This window comes from Oncorhynchus kisutch, linkage group LG29 (assembly GCF_002021735.2).
Source record: "Oncorhynchus kisutch isolate 150728-3 linkage group LG29, Okis_V2, whole genome shotgun sequence".
Lineage (NCBI taxonomy): Eukaryota > Metazoa > Chordata > Actinopteri > Salmoniformes > Salmonidae > Oncorhynchus > Oncorhynchus kisutch.
The window spans coordinates 5,852,137-5,870,203 of record NC_034202.2 but is presented as its reverse complement, the minus strand read 5'-3'; the positions used below and the strand labels follow the sequence as shown (position 1 = coordinate 5,870,203).

Sequence of the window (18,067 nt, the reverse complement as noted above, 5' to 3'; positions counted from 1 at the left end):
ATGATGTCTAGTTTGATGCTAATTAGCATTTGCGAATATGAGAGTAAATAGAGCCGAATATATTGATAAAAGTCTCCTTGTCTGAGAGATTTACATGGTTATCAAATTGTCACACCACAGTAAGCCTACACGAAACACAGCCTTTATTTTAAGTGTTTCTAATATTCCCAAAGGGAAAAATGAATGGTATAAAAACGATTGGACCCATTTTCCTGTTTGACAGCTAGGTTTTGTGGGTATTATGACACCTCCACTGTGGGGCTCTATTCATGTGGAATTAACAAACACACAACCACGACTTTGACAATAGCCTACTTGCACAGCGTTCGACACACTACAATTCGTACCGAAAACATGATAGCAGCAAGTTAATGACGTTTTCTACGTGCAATTCGCAAAACCCTCTCTTATTCAACCTCTCCCCTTCACAGCTCGAGTAGTGCTACTGAATCGGTTTACTTCCGTTGTAAATGCGCAGGCGCTAGAGATGCGATCAATCAGAGAAGTTCTCATGACGCGATAGCAGGGACAGCTGCAAAATATCTCAGGTAGGTGGGCGCACTGGGCGGGGTCGTCGAATGGCATCGCTTGACTCAATGTTGTTATTTACAATGTTACAGTACTATATTTAGAAGGATCGGAATGAGCAGTGGAGCAGGCTTGATTTTTCTCCCTTGTATAGGCAGCTTTATGATAGCGATGCTCTGCCATTATAGGTTGCAGACTGCACTGCATGGGTAGAGAGACGCACTGTCGGTGATGATCAGGGAAGATAATGTATTTGGACACGCTATGTAAATGATAAATAAATGTCTGTCATCAAAGACTGCTATTTACTTTAGATAAGGATGCATTAGGTTGACATGGGATGGAAATCTCAAGTCCCTACTGGCATTAACAGCTACACTGCATCATCCCATGTCATCACTACATCTTTTGTTGTGAGGCTGATGTCAACAGAACAGAGGGCTAGAGATGCCTTGTTTTGAAATGTCAAACAAGCATGATGATACATTTTAGGGTTTTACAATTATGCATGGTTGCAAAACTGTCAATGATACAATAGAGGTAATTCATTAAAATGTATGTTTGTATTATGCCATTCCAAACATTGATTGTGTCATCATTTATTTCAGTGCAATGTCAAGAAATATCCCATATTCTCATATCTAATAATATGGGAAAACATGGTTTCCCTGTTGTGTAGGTTATGGATCATTTATAATGGCACACCTGGTTGTGCTTGATGTTTATGCAGTACTACTGTACAGTAATGCAAGATCCTCAGTATTAGTATTGTAAATATGTTTCACCATCCCAAATTAAAATGAGTAGACAATAGATATGAAAAGACTACCAAATCCCCACACTAAAAATGTGTATCACATTGAAATCTGAATTATGTTGAATAATCTGAAGGAATCATGAATACTGAACTGTAAAACACATTTCAGTTGAAGGCATTCATTGGTATCCCCCTTTCCCTTACTCATACAGAATGGCTTATACACACACTCAACTTCCCTCTTGAGTTATCTTGGAAACAGACGTTCATCTTACCACAGGCAGTATTGTATTATATTTGGTGCAATGTATTATCAACTTGGCTCCAATGTACCACATTACAGTGGCTTGAGCTAATCATACCGTAAGGGAGTCCAATAACAATAGAACTGTCATAAATAAAAACACATTTGTGAGGCTTATTCTAGTTTGAATGAACGCTACAGCCTCACACTGTGTGGGATTCTATTCTATGTATCCCTAAATGCTGTATATTTATTTTTTTGCAGCAAAATGGCAGTGGAGAAGCGCTTGGCATTCTCTATTGTGCAGTTCCTGCGAGATCAAACTCACTGTGGCGCTTTGAATTCCGATGAGCAGGAAAGCCTCGAAGGTAGATCAGCTTAGGATCGCTGTCCGATCACAACGTTTCATAAAACCGCTTATGAAAATACTGTACCCTGCTCTCTCCAATTCAGGGATTTGTTAACTTTGTTGGTGACTCAGTTGTGGGTGGACTACAATAACATGTGCACTATGTCTTCTTATCAAATGGACACACAGATAACTGCCAAAATGAAAGAAACACCTACATAAATTGTCATAATAGGGTGTTAGGCCAAGACGAGCCACCAGAACAGCTTCAATATGCATTGGCATAGATGCTACAAGTGTCTAGAACTCTCTTGGAGGGATGCGACATCATTCTTCCACAAGAAACTCCATCATTTGGTGTTTTGTTGATGGTGGTAGAAAACGCTATCTCAGCCACCACTCCAGAATCTCCCATAAATATTCAATTGGGTTAAGATCCGGTGACTGACAACAACGACTCTAAAACACCCTATTCTCCTTTGAGACCACTCTTTCAAAGTCACTGAGATCTCTTCTTCGAGCCATGGTAGCCACAATAATGGGCAACTGGGCATTTTTGTACATGATGCCTAATCATGGGATGGGATGTTAATTGCTTAATTAACTCAAGAACCATACTATTGTGTTATTACAACACAATTTTTTTCCCCTTGTAGTTGCAATACAATGTTTGGAGACCACCTTCAAGATCAACTCCAGTGACTGTCATCTCGCAGCACCACAACCTCTCACTGAACTATTCCTCAATTCTCTCCTCAAGGTGGGGTTACTCTCTGATTCTCTACCTTATTTCAAACTATTTTACCTTAACTACAGCATTAACTTGTCTGTGTGCAGTTCATCAATCATTCTCAAATCAGTAACCTCACAATCAGTAAACTAAGATGATGTATAATGTATATTACTTGTCTGTGTGCAGTTCATCAATCATTCTCAAATCAGTAACCTCACAATCAGTAAACTAAGATGATGTATAATGTATATTACTTGTCTGTGTGCAGTTCATCAATCATTCTCAAATCAGTAACCTCACAATCAGTAAACTAAGATGATGTATAATGTATATTACTTGTCTGTGTGCAGTTCATCAATCATTCTCAAATCAGTAACCTCACAATCAGTAAACTAAGATGATGTATAATGTATATTACTTGTCTGTGTGCAGTTCAATCATTCTCAAATCAGTAACCTCACAATCAGTAAACTAAGATGATGTATAATGTATATTACTTGTCTGTGTGCAGTTCAATCATTCTCAAATCAGTAAACTAAGATGATGTATAATGTATATTACTTGTCTGTGTGCAGTAAACTAAGATGATGTATAATGTATATTACTCTTCATTGATATCTTACTTTGTCTGTCATTGTATTTTCCTCAGAATGATCAGAATAACCCGGTGCCACCAGAGACGTCCCCATCACCAGAAGACACAGAGAGGGCAGAACAACTGAAGAATGAAGGTACCCGGCACTGTTTTAATATGTAGTGTAGACGTATGATAAATGCACTTTGGATGAGTGCAAACTCAGTTTAAGTGCACTTCCGTTTTCCTTCAGAGTGACATTGTTTTGTAATGTTGTCGTAAAATCTGATAGTAGATGTAACCTGATTATCAGGCTGAACTAAAACAGCATTTCATTTTCAGGGAATAATCACATGAAAGAGGAGAACTACAGCTGTGCGGTGGAATGCTACTCAAAAGCCATCAATCTGGACCTCCGAAACGCTGTCTACTACTGTAACAGGTACACACAACCACTTCTGAAATGGAGAAGTATCAACACTGTATTCAAATGAGAAATATATAACACAACACCTAAATTATGTCTGTATCTATTGTGTTTTTATACCAACTATATTGGTAATTATTGTGTACAACTGTGACAATAACTCATGTTATTCTTGTACTATACATAGATAATGCAGTCACAGTTACAGTACTGTCTGAGCTGAAAGACATAGTGGCATACACATCTGGTGAACCAGACTACTAGACAGGCACACAGCTGCTGCAGCCTTTGCATGTGCCTGCCTTATTGATCTGAGTGCAAATAAATAAACCTGAGCGTCTGGCTGCTGCTGCTGTTGTCATCACCGCAGGGCTGCCGCCCACAGTAGACTGGGTAACTACACAGAAGCAACAGGGGACTGTGAGAGGGCCATAGGGATCGACCCCAGCTACAGTAAAGCCTATGGGAGAATGGGGTGAGTTAGACATGGGAGAGTAGTGGAAATGTTGTTTACAATGTCTAGTCATGTATAATTTGAGGAATATGATATTGCTTTTTGGAACTTTGTTTACAGAGCAATAGCAGTATCTGATGATAATGCAAGAATTTGGCTTGAAAATAGCTATTGTTTTGCTCTGGAGTTAAATTTACTGCACTTCTCCAATGTCTCTTATTCCCTGTGTGTCTCTAGATTGGCATTTACTGCTATGAATAAGTACCCAGAGGCCATCTCCTACTTTAAGAAAGCTCTGGTGTTAGATCCAGAGAACGACACCTACAAATCCAACCTGAAGATTGCTGAGCAGAAGCAAAAAGAGGCAGTCAGTCCTGTAAGTAGTGCTGTTTTACCTCCTTGTGTGATTTCACATCTGAATGTCAATCCCCCAAAAAACACATGTAATAATATATCATTACTCCCCTACAAATACTGTCACTACAGCTCCAATAATGGACACTTTATTTACATATGAACACAACTCTAGATTACTTCATGTAATATTAAATGTGTATCTTATATCCCACGGGTATTCAAGTATGTCAAGATATCCCAATTGTGTCAACAGCTTTATCAGACACATTTAATACTCCTTCTTTTAACAGTGGTACAACATTATATCATACTGAACCTACAGACGGATTTATCTTTGTCCGATTCAGCGTCAAACTGTACTATGGAACAAAGATAAATTATATAAAGAATGATAGTCAAACGCTTTGGTTTCCTTAAATTAAATTAAATTTGAAGCAAAAAGTTAAACTTGGCTCCATCATTCATTGAATCAGATGGCTCATTCAACACAAAACGCACTGGTGTTTGCCAACTTCTTTAATTATTTTTTCATTGGCAAACATAGACATGACAACAACAAATTCTGAACCTAAATGACCAAATTATGAAAGACAAGCATTGTTATTTTGTTGTCGATCAACAATGACAAGCCAACTGGGTCTGACAACTTGGATGGAAAATAACTGAAGATGATAGCGGATGATATTGCCACTCCTATTTGCCATCTCTTCAATCTACATGAAAGGCCTGAAGGGAAGCAGGGAAGCAAAAGTCATTTCGCTACACAAGAATAGCAAAGCACCCTTTACTGGCTCAAACAGCCGACCTATCACCCTGTTACCAAACCTTAGTAAACTTTTTGAAAAAATGGTGTTTGACCAGATACAATGCAATTTCACAGTAAACAAATTAACAACAGATTTTCAGCACGGTTATAGCAAAGGGCATTCAACATGTACAGCACTTACACAAATTACTGATGACTGGCTGAGAGAAAATTATATTACAAATGTTGTGGATGCTGTTTTGTTACTCACTGACATTATCGATCATAATGACTTTATGACTTTAGATCCCCTGCTATAATGTGGATGGAAAGTTACCTGTCTAACAGAACACAGAGGGTGTTCTTTATTGGAAGCCTCTCCAACATAATCTAGGTTTAGTGAGGCATTCCCCAGGGCAGCTGTCTAGGCCCCTTCATTTGTCAGTCTTTACTAATGACCTGCCACATGCTCTGAGTAAAGGTCCTACAGGCACTAGGTTTGTGGCACTTGGACTACTATCAAGTCATGTGGTCAGGTGCCACAAAGAGGGACTTAGGAAAATTACAATTGGCCCAGAAGAGGGCAGCACACCTGGCCTTTAAATGTACATGGAGAGCTATGTGTACACTGGCTCAAAATAGAGGAGAGATTGACTCCATCACTACTTGTATTTGTGAGAAGTATTGACATATTGAATGCTCTGAGCTGTCTGTTTAAGCTACTAGCACACAGCTCAGAAACCCATGCATACCTCACAAGACGCCAGAGGTCTCTTCACATTCCCCAAGTCCAGAACAGACTATGGGAGGCGTACAGTACTAAACTACCGGTGAAAAGTTTTAGAACAACTACTCATTCAAGGGTTTTTCTATTTTTACTATTTTATACATTGTAAAATAATAGTGAAGACATCAAAACTATGAAATAACACATATGGAATCACGTAGTAAACAAAAAAGTGTTAAATAAATAAAAATATATTTGAGATTTGAGATTCTTCAAATAGACGCCCTTAGCCTTGATGACAGCTTTGCACACTCTTGACATTCTCTTTTCCACCTTCATGAAGTAGTCACCTGGAATGCATTTCAATTAACAGGTGCGCCTTCTTAAAAGTTAATTTGTGGAATTTCTTTCCTTCTTAATGCGTTTGAGCTAATCAGTTGTGTTGTGACAAGGTGGGGTGGGGGGTGGGGGGTATACAGAAGATGGTCTTTTACCAAATAGGGCTAAGTCCAAGAACAGCTCAAATAAGAAAACAGAAACGACAGTCCATCATTACATTAAGACATGAAGGTCAGTCAATACGGAACATTTCAAGAACTTTTAAAGTTTCTTCAAGTGCAATCGCTATGATGAAACTGGCTCTCATGAGGACCGCCACAGGAATGGAAGACCCAGAGTTACCTCTGTTGCAAAGGATAAGTTCATTAGTTACCAGCCCCAGAAATTGCAGCCCAAATAAATGCTTCACAGAGTTCAAGTAACAGACATCGCAACATCAACTGTTCAGAGGAGACTTTGTGAATCAGGCCTCCATGGTCGAATTGTTGCAAATAAACCACTACTAAAGGGCCTCAATAAAAGAGACTTGCTTGGGCCAAGAAACACGAGCAATGGACATTAGACCGGTAGAAATGTGAGATTTTTGGTTCCAACCGCTGTGTGTTTGTGAGACGCGATGTGGGTGAATGGATGATCTCCGTAGTGTATTTCCCACCGTAAAGCATGGAGGAGGAGATGTGATGGTGTGGAGGTGCTAACCCTAACCCTAACCTTAACCCTGTGATTTATTTAGAATTCAAGGCACACTTAAGCAGCATGGTGACCACAGCATTCTGCAGTGATACTCCTTCCTATCTGGTTTGGGCTTAGTGGGACTATCATTTGTTTTTCAACAGTATAATGACCCAACTATGTAAGTGCTATTTTACCAAGAAGGAGAGTAATGGAGTGCTGCATCAAATGACCTGCCCTCCACTATCCCCCAACCTCAACCAAATTGAGATGGTCTGGGATGAGTCAGACCGCAGAGTGAAGGAAAAGCAGCCAACAAGTGCTCAGAATTTGTGGGAACTCCTTCAAGACAGTTGCAAATGTGTTCCAGGTGAAGCTGGTTGTGAAAATGCCAAGAGTGTGCAAAGCTGTCATCAAGGCAAAGGCTGGCTATTTGAATATTCTCAAATATACAGTTGAAGTTGGAGGTTTACATACACCTTAGCCAAATACATTTAAACTTAGTTTTTCACAATTCCTGACAATTAATCCAAGTAAAAATGCCCTGTTTTAGGTCAGTTAGGATCACCACTTTATTGTGTGAAATGTCAGGATAATAGTAGAGAGAATGATTTCTTTCAGCTTTTATTTATTTCATCACATTCCCAGTGGGTCAGAAGTTTACATACACTCAATTAGTATTTGGTAGCATTGTCTTTAAATTGTTTAACTTGGGTCAAACGTTGTGGGTAGCCTTCCACAAGCTTCCCACAATAAGTTGGGTGAATTTTGGCCCATTCCTCCTGACAGAGCTGGTGTAACGGAGTCAGGTTTGTAGGCCTCCTTGCTCGCACACACATTTTCAGTTCTGCCCACATATTTTCTATAGGATTGATGTCAGGGCTTTGTGATGGCCACTCCAATACCTTGGCTTTGTTGTACTTAAGCCATTTTGCCACAACTTTGGAAGTATGCTTGGGGTCATTGTCCATTTGGAACCCATTTTCGACCAAGCTTTAACTTCCTGACTGATGTCTTGAGATGTTGCTCAATATATCCACATAATTTTACTTCGTCATGATGCCATCTCTTTTGTGAAGTACACCAGTCCCTCCTGCAGCAAAGCACCCCAACAACATGATGCTGCCACCCCCGTGCTTCACGGTTGGGATGGTGTTCTTCGGCTTGCAAGCATCCCCTTTTTTTCTCCAAACAGAACGATGTTCATTATGGCCAAACAGTTCTATTTTTGTTTCATCAGACCAGAGGACATTTCTCCAAAAAGTAGGATCTTTGTCCCCATGTGCAGTTGCAAACCATAGTCAGGCTTTTTTATGGTGGTTTTGTAACAGTGGTTTCTTCCTTGCTGAGCGGCCTTTCAGGTTATGTCGATATAGGACTCGTTTTACTGTGGATATAGATACTTTTGTACCTCTTTCCTCCAGCATCTTCACAAGGTCCTTTGCTGTTGTTCTGGGATTGATTTGCACTTTTTGCACCAAAGTACGTTCATCTATAGGAGACAGAACACGTCTCCTTCCTGAGCGGTATGGCGGCTGCATGGTCCCATGGTGATTAAAGGTAAAATTAAATTTATACTTACGTACTATTGTTTGTACAGATGTACGTGGTACTTCAGGCGTTTGGAAATTGCTCCCAAGGATGAACCAGACTTGTGGAGGTCTACAATTTTTTTCAGAGATCTTGGCTGATTTCTTTTGATTTTTTTCATGATGTCAAGCAAAGAAGCACTGCGTTTGAAGGTAGGCCTTGAAATACATCCACAGGTACACCTCCAATTGACTCAAATTATGTCAATTAGCCTGTCAGAAGCTTCTAAAGCCATGACATTATTTTCTGGAATTTTCCAAGCTGTTTAAAGGCACAGTCAACTTAGTGTATGTAAACTTTTGACCCACTGGAATTGTGAAACGGTAAATTATAAGTGAAATAAGCTGTCTGTAAACAATTATTGGAAAGATTGTCATATGTCATGCACAAAGTAGATGTCCAACCGACTTGCCAAAACTATAGTTTGTTAACAAGAAATTTGTGGAGTGGTTGAAAAACTAGTTTTAATGACTCCAACCTAAGTATATGTACATTTCTGACTTCAACTGTGTATTCCACATCAAGTAACTCATGCAAGCAGTAAAATCAGATTGAAGAAACTGATAAAAATACACCTTATGGAGTGTGAAGTGATGGGGACTGTGAAGAGACACACACACACACACACACACAGGCTAACAAACGTACTATACACACATGCCTTGCTAGGCAGCAGCTAATAGGGATTCATAATAAATACAAAATGAAGCCTTTGAATATTTACTTGTTATAGATCGCTACGGGACTGGGATTTGACATGGCCAGCCTCATCAACAACCCTGCCTTCATCAGCATGGTAAGACTATAATTAGTGCTGGGCTGGAACAAACACCTGCACACAACATGTACAGTGCATTCAGAAAGTATTCAGAACCCTTCCCCACATTTTCTTACGTTACAGCCATATTTTAAAATTGATTAAATAAATACAAATTCTCATCAATCTACACACAATACTCCATAATGACAGTGAAAACAGGTCAATACTTTTTTTGAGCTCAGGTGCATCCTGTTTCCATTGATCATCTTAGAGATGTTCCTACAACTTGATTGTCCTCCACCTGTGGTAAATTCAATTGATTGGATATGATTTGGAAAGGCACACATCTGTCTATATAAGGTCCCATAGTTGACAGTGCATGTCAGAGCAAAAACCAAGCCATGAGGTCGAAGGAATTATCCGTAGAGCTCCGAGAAGGATTGCGTCGAGGCACAGATCTGAGGAAGGATACCAAAAGGTGTCTGCAGCATTGAGGGTCACCAAGAACATGGTGGCCTCCATCATTCTTAAATGGAAGAACTTTGGAACCACCAAGACTCTTCCTAGAGCTGGCCAAACTGAGCAATCGGGGGAGAAGGGCCTTGGTCAGGGAGATGACCAAGAACCCAATGGTCCTTCTGACTGAGCTCCAGAGTTTCCCAGTGGAGATGAGAGAACCTTCCAGAAGGACAATCATCTCTGCAGCATCACCAATCAGGCTTTTATGGAAGAGTGGCCAGACATACTCCTCAGTAAAAGGCACATAACAACCAGCTTGGAGTTTGCCAAAAGGCACCTAATAGAGACTCGGACCATGAGAAACGAGATTCTATGGTCTGATGAAACCAAGATTCAACTCTTTGGCCTTAATGCTTAGCGTCACGTCTGGAGGAAACCTGGCACCATCCCTACGGTGAAGCATGGTGGTGACAGCATCATGCTGTGGGGATATTTTTCAGCGGCATGGACTGGGAGACTAGTCAGGTTCGAGGGAAAGATGAACCGAGCGATCCTTGATGAAAGCCTGCTCCAGAGCGCTCAGGGCCTCAGACTGGGGCGAAATTTCACCTTCCAACCGGACAAAGACCCAAAGCGCACAGCCAAGACAACGCAGGAATGGCTTCGGGAGAAGTCTCTGAGTGTCCTTGAGAGGCCCAGCCAGAGCCTGGACTTGAACCCGATCGAACATCTGGAGAGACCTGGAAATAGCTGTGTAGTGACGCTCCCCTTTCAACCTGACAGAACTTCAGAGGATCTGCAAGGAAGAATGGGGGAAACTCCCCAAATACAGGTGTGCCAAGTTTGTTGCACCAAAGATTGATGTGTGTAGATTGATGAAAAAAAACACAAATTTAATCAATTTTAGAATAAGACTAACATAACGAAATGTGAAAAAAGTGAAGTGGTCTGAATACTTTCCGAATGCACTGTACCTGGGTGGAAATAGATGTTGTTTTCCTTAATGTACTTTAGGTGCACTTATATGGTGCACCAGATGCAGGGGGTGGGGGTATGCACTTTTGGGACTATGCCATTGGTTCTATTACATCAGAAAAGTAAATCAGGCTCACCTGCAATATTTGAAAGAAAATAAATACTGTATTCGACCCAGGTATGACAGACATTGCAGTCTCTCCAGGGCCAAGGCCATCCCTGGTCTAGAGAATCTGGTCTAGACACAGATTCCTCATACTTCTTTTATGAGTGTTTGTGATACAGTTACTAGTGGAGAATGCTTCCTAAAATTAACCGCATATCTTACACAGTTGGCCTGGTCAAGGGGCCTGGGGACATTCAAGACGTTGATCATGACTAGTTGATTGAACGGGTGGCTGATGGAATGCCTGACATGCAGAGAGTGCATGTCATTATAAGCATTCCAATCCTACATGGCAGCAGCTGGGCTGAATCATGAATAGTTTTATTAGACAGCTGTAAATTTGGTACCAGCACTAAGTAGTCACGCCACTTGAGAATGCATCTGGTTCCCCATCAACGCTGTTAATTAATAGTCATTTTCACACATTTAAATGGGTGACATGGTGATTGGCTTTGTGTGTATTTACAGGCCGCCAGTGTGATGCAGAACCAGCAAGTGCAACAGCTGTGAGTGTTCGGCATGTTTCAGCATACCCAGGGCTGGGGCTCAATAGTGTGAGGCATCCTTTCCTCATCTCGGTTCCTTCATCTGCACTGATCTGGATGAATAAATAGGTGAAAGCCACCCCACTGAATCTATCGAGACACAGCCCATCAATATCACCCCTACCTACTGTATATGTACAGTACATAGCTACCTCAATTACCTCATACCCCTGCACATCGACTTGGTACTGGTACTCCACGGAATATAGACATGTTTTTTTCTACTCCCCATATACACTACCGGTCAAAAGTTTGGGGTCACTTAGAAATGTCCTTGTTTTTGAAAGAAAGCACTTTCTTTTGTCCGTTAAAATAACATGAAATTGATCAGAAACACAGTGTAGACATTGTTAATGTTGTAAATGACTATTGTAGCTGGACACTGATGATTTTTTATGGAATATCTACATAGGCGTACAGAGGCCCATTATCAGCAACCATCACACCTGTGTTCCAATGGCACGTTGTGTTAGCTATTCCAAGCTTATCATTTTAACTGGCTAATTGATCATTAGAAAACCCTTTTGCAATTATGTTAGCACAGCTGAAAACTGTTGTTCTGATTAACGAAGCAATAAAACTGTCCTTCTTTAGACTAGTTGAGTATCTGGAGCATGAGCATTTGTGGATTCGATTACAGGCTCAAAATGGCCTCGTCAGTCTATTCTTGTTCTGAGAATATAAGGCTATTCATGCGAGAAATTGTCAATAAACTGAAGATATCGTACAACGCTGTGTACTATTCCCTTCACAGAACAGCACGAACTGGCCCTAACCAGAATAGAAATAGTGGGAGGCCCCGGTGCACAATTGAGCAAGAGGATAAGTACATTAGAGTGTCTAGTTTGAGAAACAGATGCCTCACAAGTCCTCAACTGGCAGCTTCATTAAATAGTACCTGCAAAACACCGGTCTCAACGTCAACAGTGAGGAGGCGACTCCGGGATGCTGGCCTTCTAGGCAGATCTTGGCAATTTCTCACATGGAATAGCCTTCATTTCTCAGAACAAGAATAGACTGACGAGATTCAGAAGAATGTTCTTTGTTTCTGGCCATTTTGAGCCTGTAATCGAACCCACAAATGCTGATGCTCCAGATACTCAACTAGTCTAAAGAAGAACAGTTTTATTGCTTCGTTAATCAGAACAACAGTTTTCAGCTGTGCTAACATAATTGCAAAAGGGTTTTCTAATGATCAATTTGCCTTTTAAAATTATAGATTTAGATTAGCTAACACAACTTGCCATTGGAACACAGGAGTGATGGTTGCTGATAATGGGCCTCTGTACGCCTATGTAGATATTCCATTAAAAATCAGCCGTTTCCAGCTACAATAGTCATTTACAACATTAACAATGTCTACACTGTTTTTCTGATCAATTTAATGTTATTTTAATGGACAGAAAATGTGCTTTTCTTTAAAAAATGACATTTCTAAGTGACCACAAACTTTTGTGTATATAGCCATGTTATTTTTACTCTTTCTTTGTATTCGTTATTTAGCGTGTATTTATTCCTCGTGTCACAATTTCAATTTTTTATTAAAATGTGTATCTTATCTTTAACTCTGCATTATTGGAAAAGGACCTGTAAGTAAGCATTTCACTGTTAGTCTCCACCTGTTGTCTACGAAGCATGTGACAAATAAAATTAGATTTATGTTTTACTATACAAAAATACCCTACATCCCACTAACTCATAATCCTGTTAGAATTTCTTGAAGAAAGTCAGAATGTAGGATTTACTGTTCAATTGTACTCAGATTTGTTTCAAGTTTTTGTCATAAAATGGCATGTGACACGTTTATAACTGTCTTTTGGGTTCTCTCCCTCTGTGGGCAGTATGTCTGGGATGATGTCCAATGCAGTTGGGGGTCCAGCAGCAGGAGTGGGAGGACTGTCGGACATTTCCAGCCTGATTGAAGCGTACGGCAGCACCATAGTGCTATTACTGTAACATACACAGGGACTCTCTGTTTATGACATTAGGGCTCTAATTACACATTTAAATAAGCATCAGACACATCAAGAATTAGTGAGGTTTAATTTGGACTAAATGATCATGAATTTCCCTTGACATTTTAAATTATTTTAGAAGTTTCTTTTTAAATATTTGATGTAGGATGCTACATCCTTGTTCTTTCACAAGCTGCCTGACACAAGGAGTACATCAGTAAAGCAGAGAAACACTCAATTCTAACTCTCCTGGTCTCTCTCTGTTTGCAGTGGTCAGCAGTTTGCCCAGCAGATCCAGCATCAGAACCCAGAGTTGATCGAACAGCTGAGAAACCACATCCGCAGCCGCTCCTTCAGTGGCAGCGCTGAGGAGCACTCGTGATCCACACAGGTCTGTGTACTACAACACAGAGGTTAGGGCTCGCTCTTAGAGTGCATCTCCATAGTCTAATAAAGAGGCGTCCTCCCCTTCATGTGCTCTAATGAAATGGTGAGAATTAGCATGGAGATTGTGGTGGATTTGATGCCACCTGTCCAGTTATATCATAGCAGAGACCTGATTGTACATGTGCGCTTTTGTTTTACTGGCAATAGATGGATCAGGATCTGCATATTAATTACTTAAACTGTTAATACCATGTTGTCACACAAGGTGAAAAGGACATTTGAAGGCATGTAAATGTTTCCTACCTTCAGCGTATATGTTTCAATAAAGGAAGGGCAACCATATGATGTGATTACAATCTCTACACCCATTCCTTAAACTCACATCACCGACAGAGCTGGAATGAAGGGACAGATGGGGACGATGGCACTTCACTGGGACTGGGTCTTCAGAGAGGAGAGGAAACATTTTACACACCCAATCAGGAGACAGAGTATCTAACACATTCTATGTACACTGAACAAAAATATGAACACCACATGTAAAGTGTTGGTTCCATGATTTCATGAGGTGAAATCAAAGATCCCCAAAATGTTCCATATGCACAAAAAAGCTTATTTCTCTAAAATGTTGTATACAAATGTCTTTACTTCCCTATTAGTGAGCATTTCTCCTTTGCCAAGATGATCCATCCACCTGACAGGTGTGGCTTGTCAAGAAACGGCATGGTCATTACACAGGTGCACCTTGTGCTGGGGACCATAAAAGGCCACTCTAAAACGTGCAGTTTTGTCACACAACACAATGCCACATATTTCTCAAGTTTTGAGGGAACGTGCAATTGGCATGCTGACTGCAGGAATGTCCACCAGAGCTGTTGCCAGAGAATTGAATGTTAATTTCTCTACTATAAGCCACCTCCAATGTCATATTAGAGAATTTGGCAGTATGTCCAATCGGCCTGACAACCGCAGACCACGTGTATGCCAACATGTGGGCGAGTGGTTTGCTGATGTCAACATTGTGAACAGAGTGCTCTATGGTGGCGGTAAGGTTATGGTATTGGCAGACACGGAAAACGAACACAATTGCATTTTTTAGATGGAAATCTTGAATGCACAAAAATAATGTGACGAGATCCTGAGGTCCATTATGAAGCCTATTTATTTGAGGTATATGTGACCAACAGATGCATATCTGTATTCCCAGTCATGTGAAATCCATAGACGGGCCTAATGAATTTATTTCAATTGACCGATTTCCTCATATGAATTGTAACTCAGTAAAATCAATTAAATTGTCTTTTATATTTTTGTTCAGTATAGATGATACCCAATCAGGAAACAGAGTTTCAAACACATTCAAGACTCCCAATTAGTTTCAAATACATTTCCACCAAACATTGTGCACAGTTCTAGAGACCCACATTAAATAAAGTTTATTTGTCACGTACACAGATTAGCAGATGCTAAAGCAGGTGCAGTAAATGCTTGGTTTTTAGCTCCAGCAGTGCAGTAAATGCTTGGTTTTTAGCTCCAGCAGTGCAGTAAATGCTTGGTTTTTAGCTCCAGCAGTGCAGTAAATGCTTGGTTTTTAGCTCCAGCAGTGCAGTAAATGCTTGGTTTTTAGCTCCAGCAGGTGCAGTGAAATGCTTGGTTTTTAGCTCCAGCAGGTGCAGTAAATGCTTGGTTTTTAGCTCCAGCAGGTGCAGTGAAATGCTTGGTTTTTAGCTCCAGCAGGTGCAGTGAAATGCTTGGTTTTTAGCTCCAGCAGGTGCAGTGAAATGCTTGGTTTTTAGCTCCAGCAGTGCAGTGAAATGCTTGGTTTTTAGCTCCAGCAGGTGCAGTGAAATGCTTGGTTTTTAGCTCCAGCAGGTGCAGTGAAATGCTTGGTTTTTAGCTCCAGCAGGTGCAGTGAAATGCTTGGTTTTTAGCTCCAGCAGTGCAGTAAATGCCTAACAGTATAATACTAATACACAAAAAAGAAGAGACAGAGATACAAGAAATTAAGAAATATCAGAACAAGGATTATTGCAAATGGATCTGTGTTTTTGTATTTTGTTTGTATATTGTGCTGTAGTAGCAATGTCCTAACCATTGCCCTGTTCCTATACTGAATTACAGATCCTTTGTTCCTCTGAAAGATTTAAATGATCCAACAGAATTGTATGTAGGGGAATGCAGGGGTGTATTCAGTGAGGGGAAACCAGATAGAAATTAAATAAATAGAGCGGATACAATTCCCTATTCTACATGACAGGCAATTGTACCTGGTCTACACAATACAGTTCTATGTTAACGTTCTGTAACATTGCACCTGCAAGTACTGGCCCCAGGATTTGATTTATTAATATTGCTTGTAGTAATTGCCTTGATGAGGGGAAGGAATTAAGGAAGGGGAGAAATTGAGGAAGGAGTTAAGGAATGAGAGTAAAGGGATGAAGAAATTAAGGAGGGAAAGGGAGAAAATAATTAAGAAAAGTGCGAAAAGGGATTAGAGAAAGGAGGAAGGAATTAAGGAAGGACTGAAAGGGATAAAGGATGCATGTGTGAAGTATTTGAACAGGGAGCACGTATTCCCTTTCTCATGATTACATGACAGTTATACACGACAGAAGGGGTACATTGTTTTCTATTCTACCATGTTCAAACTGTTATTTTTGTACCAAATATTTTGCTATAGTTGCTGTTGGGTCAAACAAAGGGCCGAAGCCTTGATCATGTGGAATTCTAGCATTGCTTTCAATAGTAATTATCTGACTGCTAATTTGACGATAAAGGAGTGTCCATGAAAGTGTTTCGTGTCTGCAGCCCAACACCCCTGTATTTACAATCATAGCAAACACACGTCAATGCCATTTCCCTTTTTGATTCAGTTTCATTTCACATAGCTAAAGCAATGTTGATAGCTAGTATAAGACTCATTCAGTCTTGTTGATTTTGCATGCTCTTCCATCTGATGTGTCAGACAAGCTAATGAATATGCTTGTAAAACAAAGCAGCGTAATGTTTTGTCCAAAAATATGTCTCAATAAAATGTATTACAATTGATAGCTGTTGAAAGTCTTGTTGTGAAATCATATAATGAAATCGCTTCAGAGGCAGATTTGTACAATACCTTGAGTGTGTAAAGTTGCCACGAGTGTAGAAAGCTGTCAAGGCAAAGGGTGGCTACTTTGAAGAATAAAAAATATATTTTGATTTGTTTAACACTTTTTTGGTTACTACATGATTCCATATATGTCATTTCCTAGTTTTGATGTCTTCACTATTATTCTACAATGTAGAAAATAGTAAAAATAATGAAAAACCTTTGAATGAGTAGTTCTGGGAAAGGGCACCAAAACATTTCTGCAGCATTGAAGGTCTCCAAGAACACAGAACACTTCTTAAATGGAAGGAATTTGGTACCACCAAGACTCTTCCTAGAGCCGGCCGCCTTGCCAAACAGGGGAGAAGGGCCTTGGTCAGGGAGGTGACCAAGTACCCAATGGTCACTCTGACAGAGCTCTCGAGTTCCTCTGTGGAGATGGGAGAACCTTCCAGAAGGACACCCATCTCTGCAGCACTCCACCAATCAGGCCTTTATGGTAGAGTGGCCAGATAGAAGCTACTCCTCTGTAAAAGGCACATAACAACCCACTTAGAGTTTGCCAGAAGGCACCTAAAGGACTCAGACCATGAGAAACAAGATTCTATGGTCTGATGAAACCAAGATTCAACTCTTTAGCCTGAATGCCAAACATCACGTCTGGAGGAAACCTGGCACCATCCCTACAGTGAAGCATGGTGGTGGCAGCATCAGATTGTGGTGGTGTTTTTCAGTGGAAGGTACTGGGAGACTAGTAAGGATAGAGGGAAAGATGAAAGGAGCAAAGTACAGAGAGATCCTCAATGAAAACCTGCTCCAGAGCGCGCACGACCTCAGACTGGGGGCGAAGGTTCGACCTGAAGCACACAGCTAAATCAACGCAGGAGTGGCTTCGGGACAAGTCTCTGAATGTTCCTGAGTGGCCCAGCCAGAGCCTGGACTTGAACCCGATTGAACATCTCTGGAGAGAACAGAAAATAACTGTGCAGCAATGATCCCCATCCAACCTGACAGAGCTTGAGAGGATCTGCAGAGAAGAATGGGAGAAACTCCCCATACATAGGTGTGCCAAGCTTGTAGCATCATACCCAAGAAGACTCAAGGCTGTAATAGCTGCCAAAAGTGCTTTAAAAGTGCTGAGTAAAAGGTCTGAATACTTATGTAAATGTAATATTTGTTTTGAATAAGTTAACAAAAATTCCAAATATCTTTTTTTGCTTGGTCATTATGTGGTAT

The 18,067-nt window shown here is 40.5% G+C and overlaps 1 protein-coding gene across 1 annotated transcript; it reads left to right on the top strand.

Annotated features, from left to right (window-relative positions):
- Positions 1-468: 468 nt before the first annotated feature.
- LOC109874296 (small glutamine-rich tetratricopeptide repeat-containing protein beta-like) lies at positions 469-16,863 on the top strand. The gene is made up of 11 exons (XM_020466150.2): positions 469-548; positions 1,794-1,897; positions 2,535-2,638; positions 3,261-3,342; positions 3,528-3,627; positions 3,983-4,087; positions 4,304-4,442; positions 9,230-9,292; positions 11,325-11,362; positions 13,243-13,326; positions 13,627-16,863. Exons 2-11 carry the CDS (start codon positions 1,798-1,800, stop codon positions 13,736-13,738), a joined length of 927 nt encoding a protein of 308 aa, XP_020321739.1. The 5' UTR covers positions 469-548; positions 1,794-1,797; the 3' UTR covers positions 13,739-16,863.
- The last annotated feature ends 1,204 nt before the right edge of the window (positions 16,864-18,067 follow it).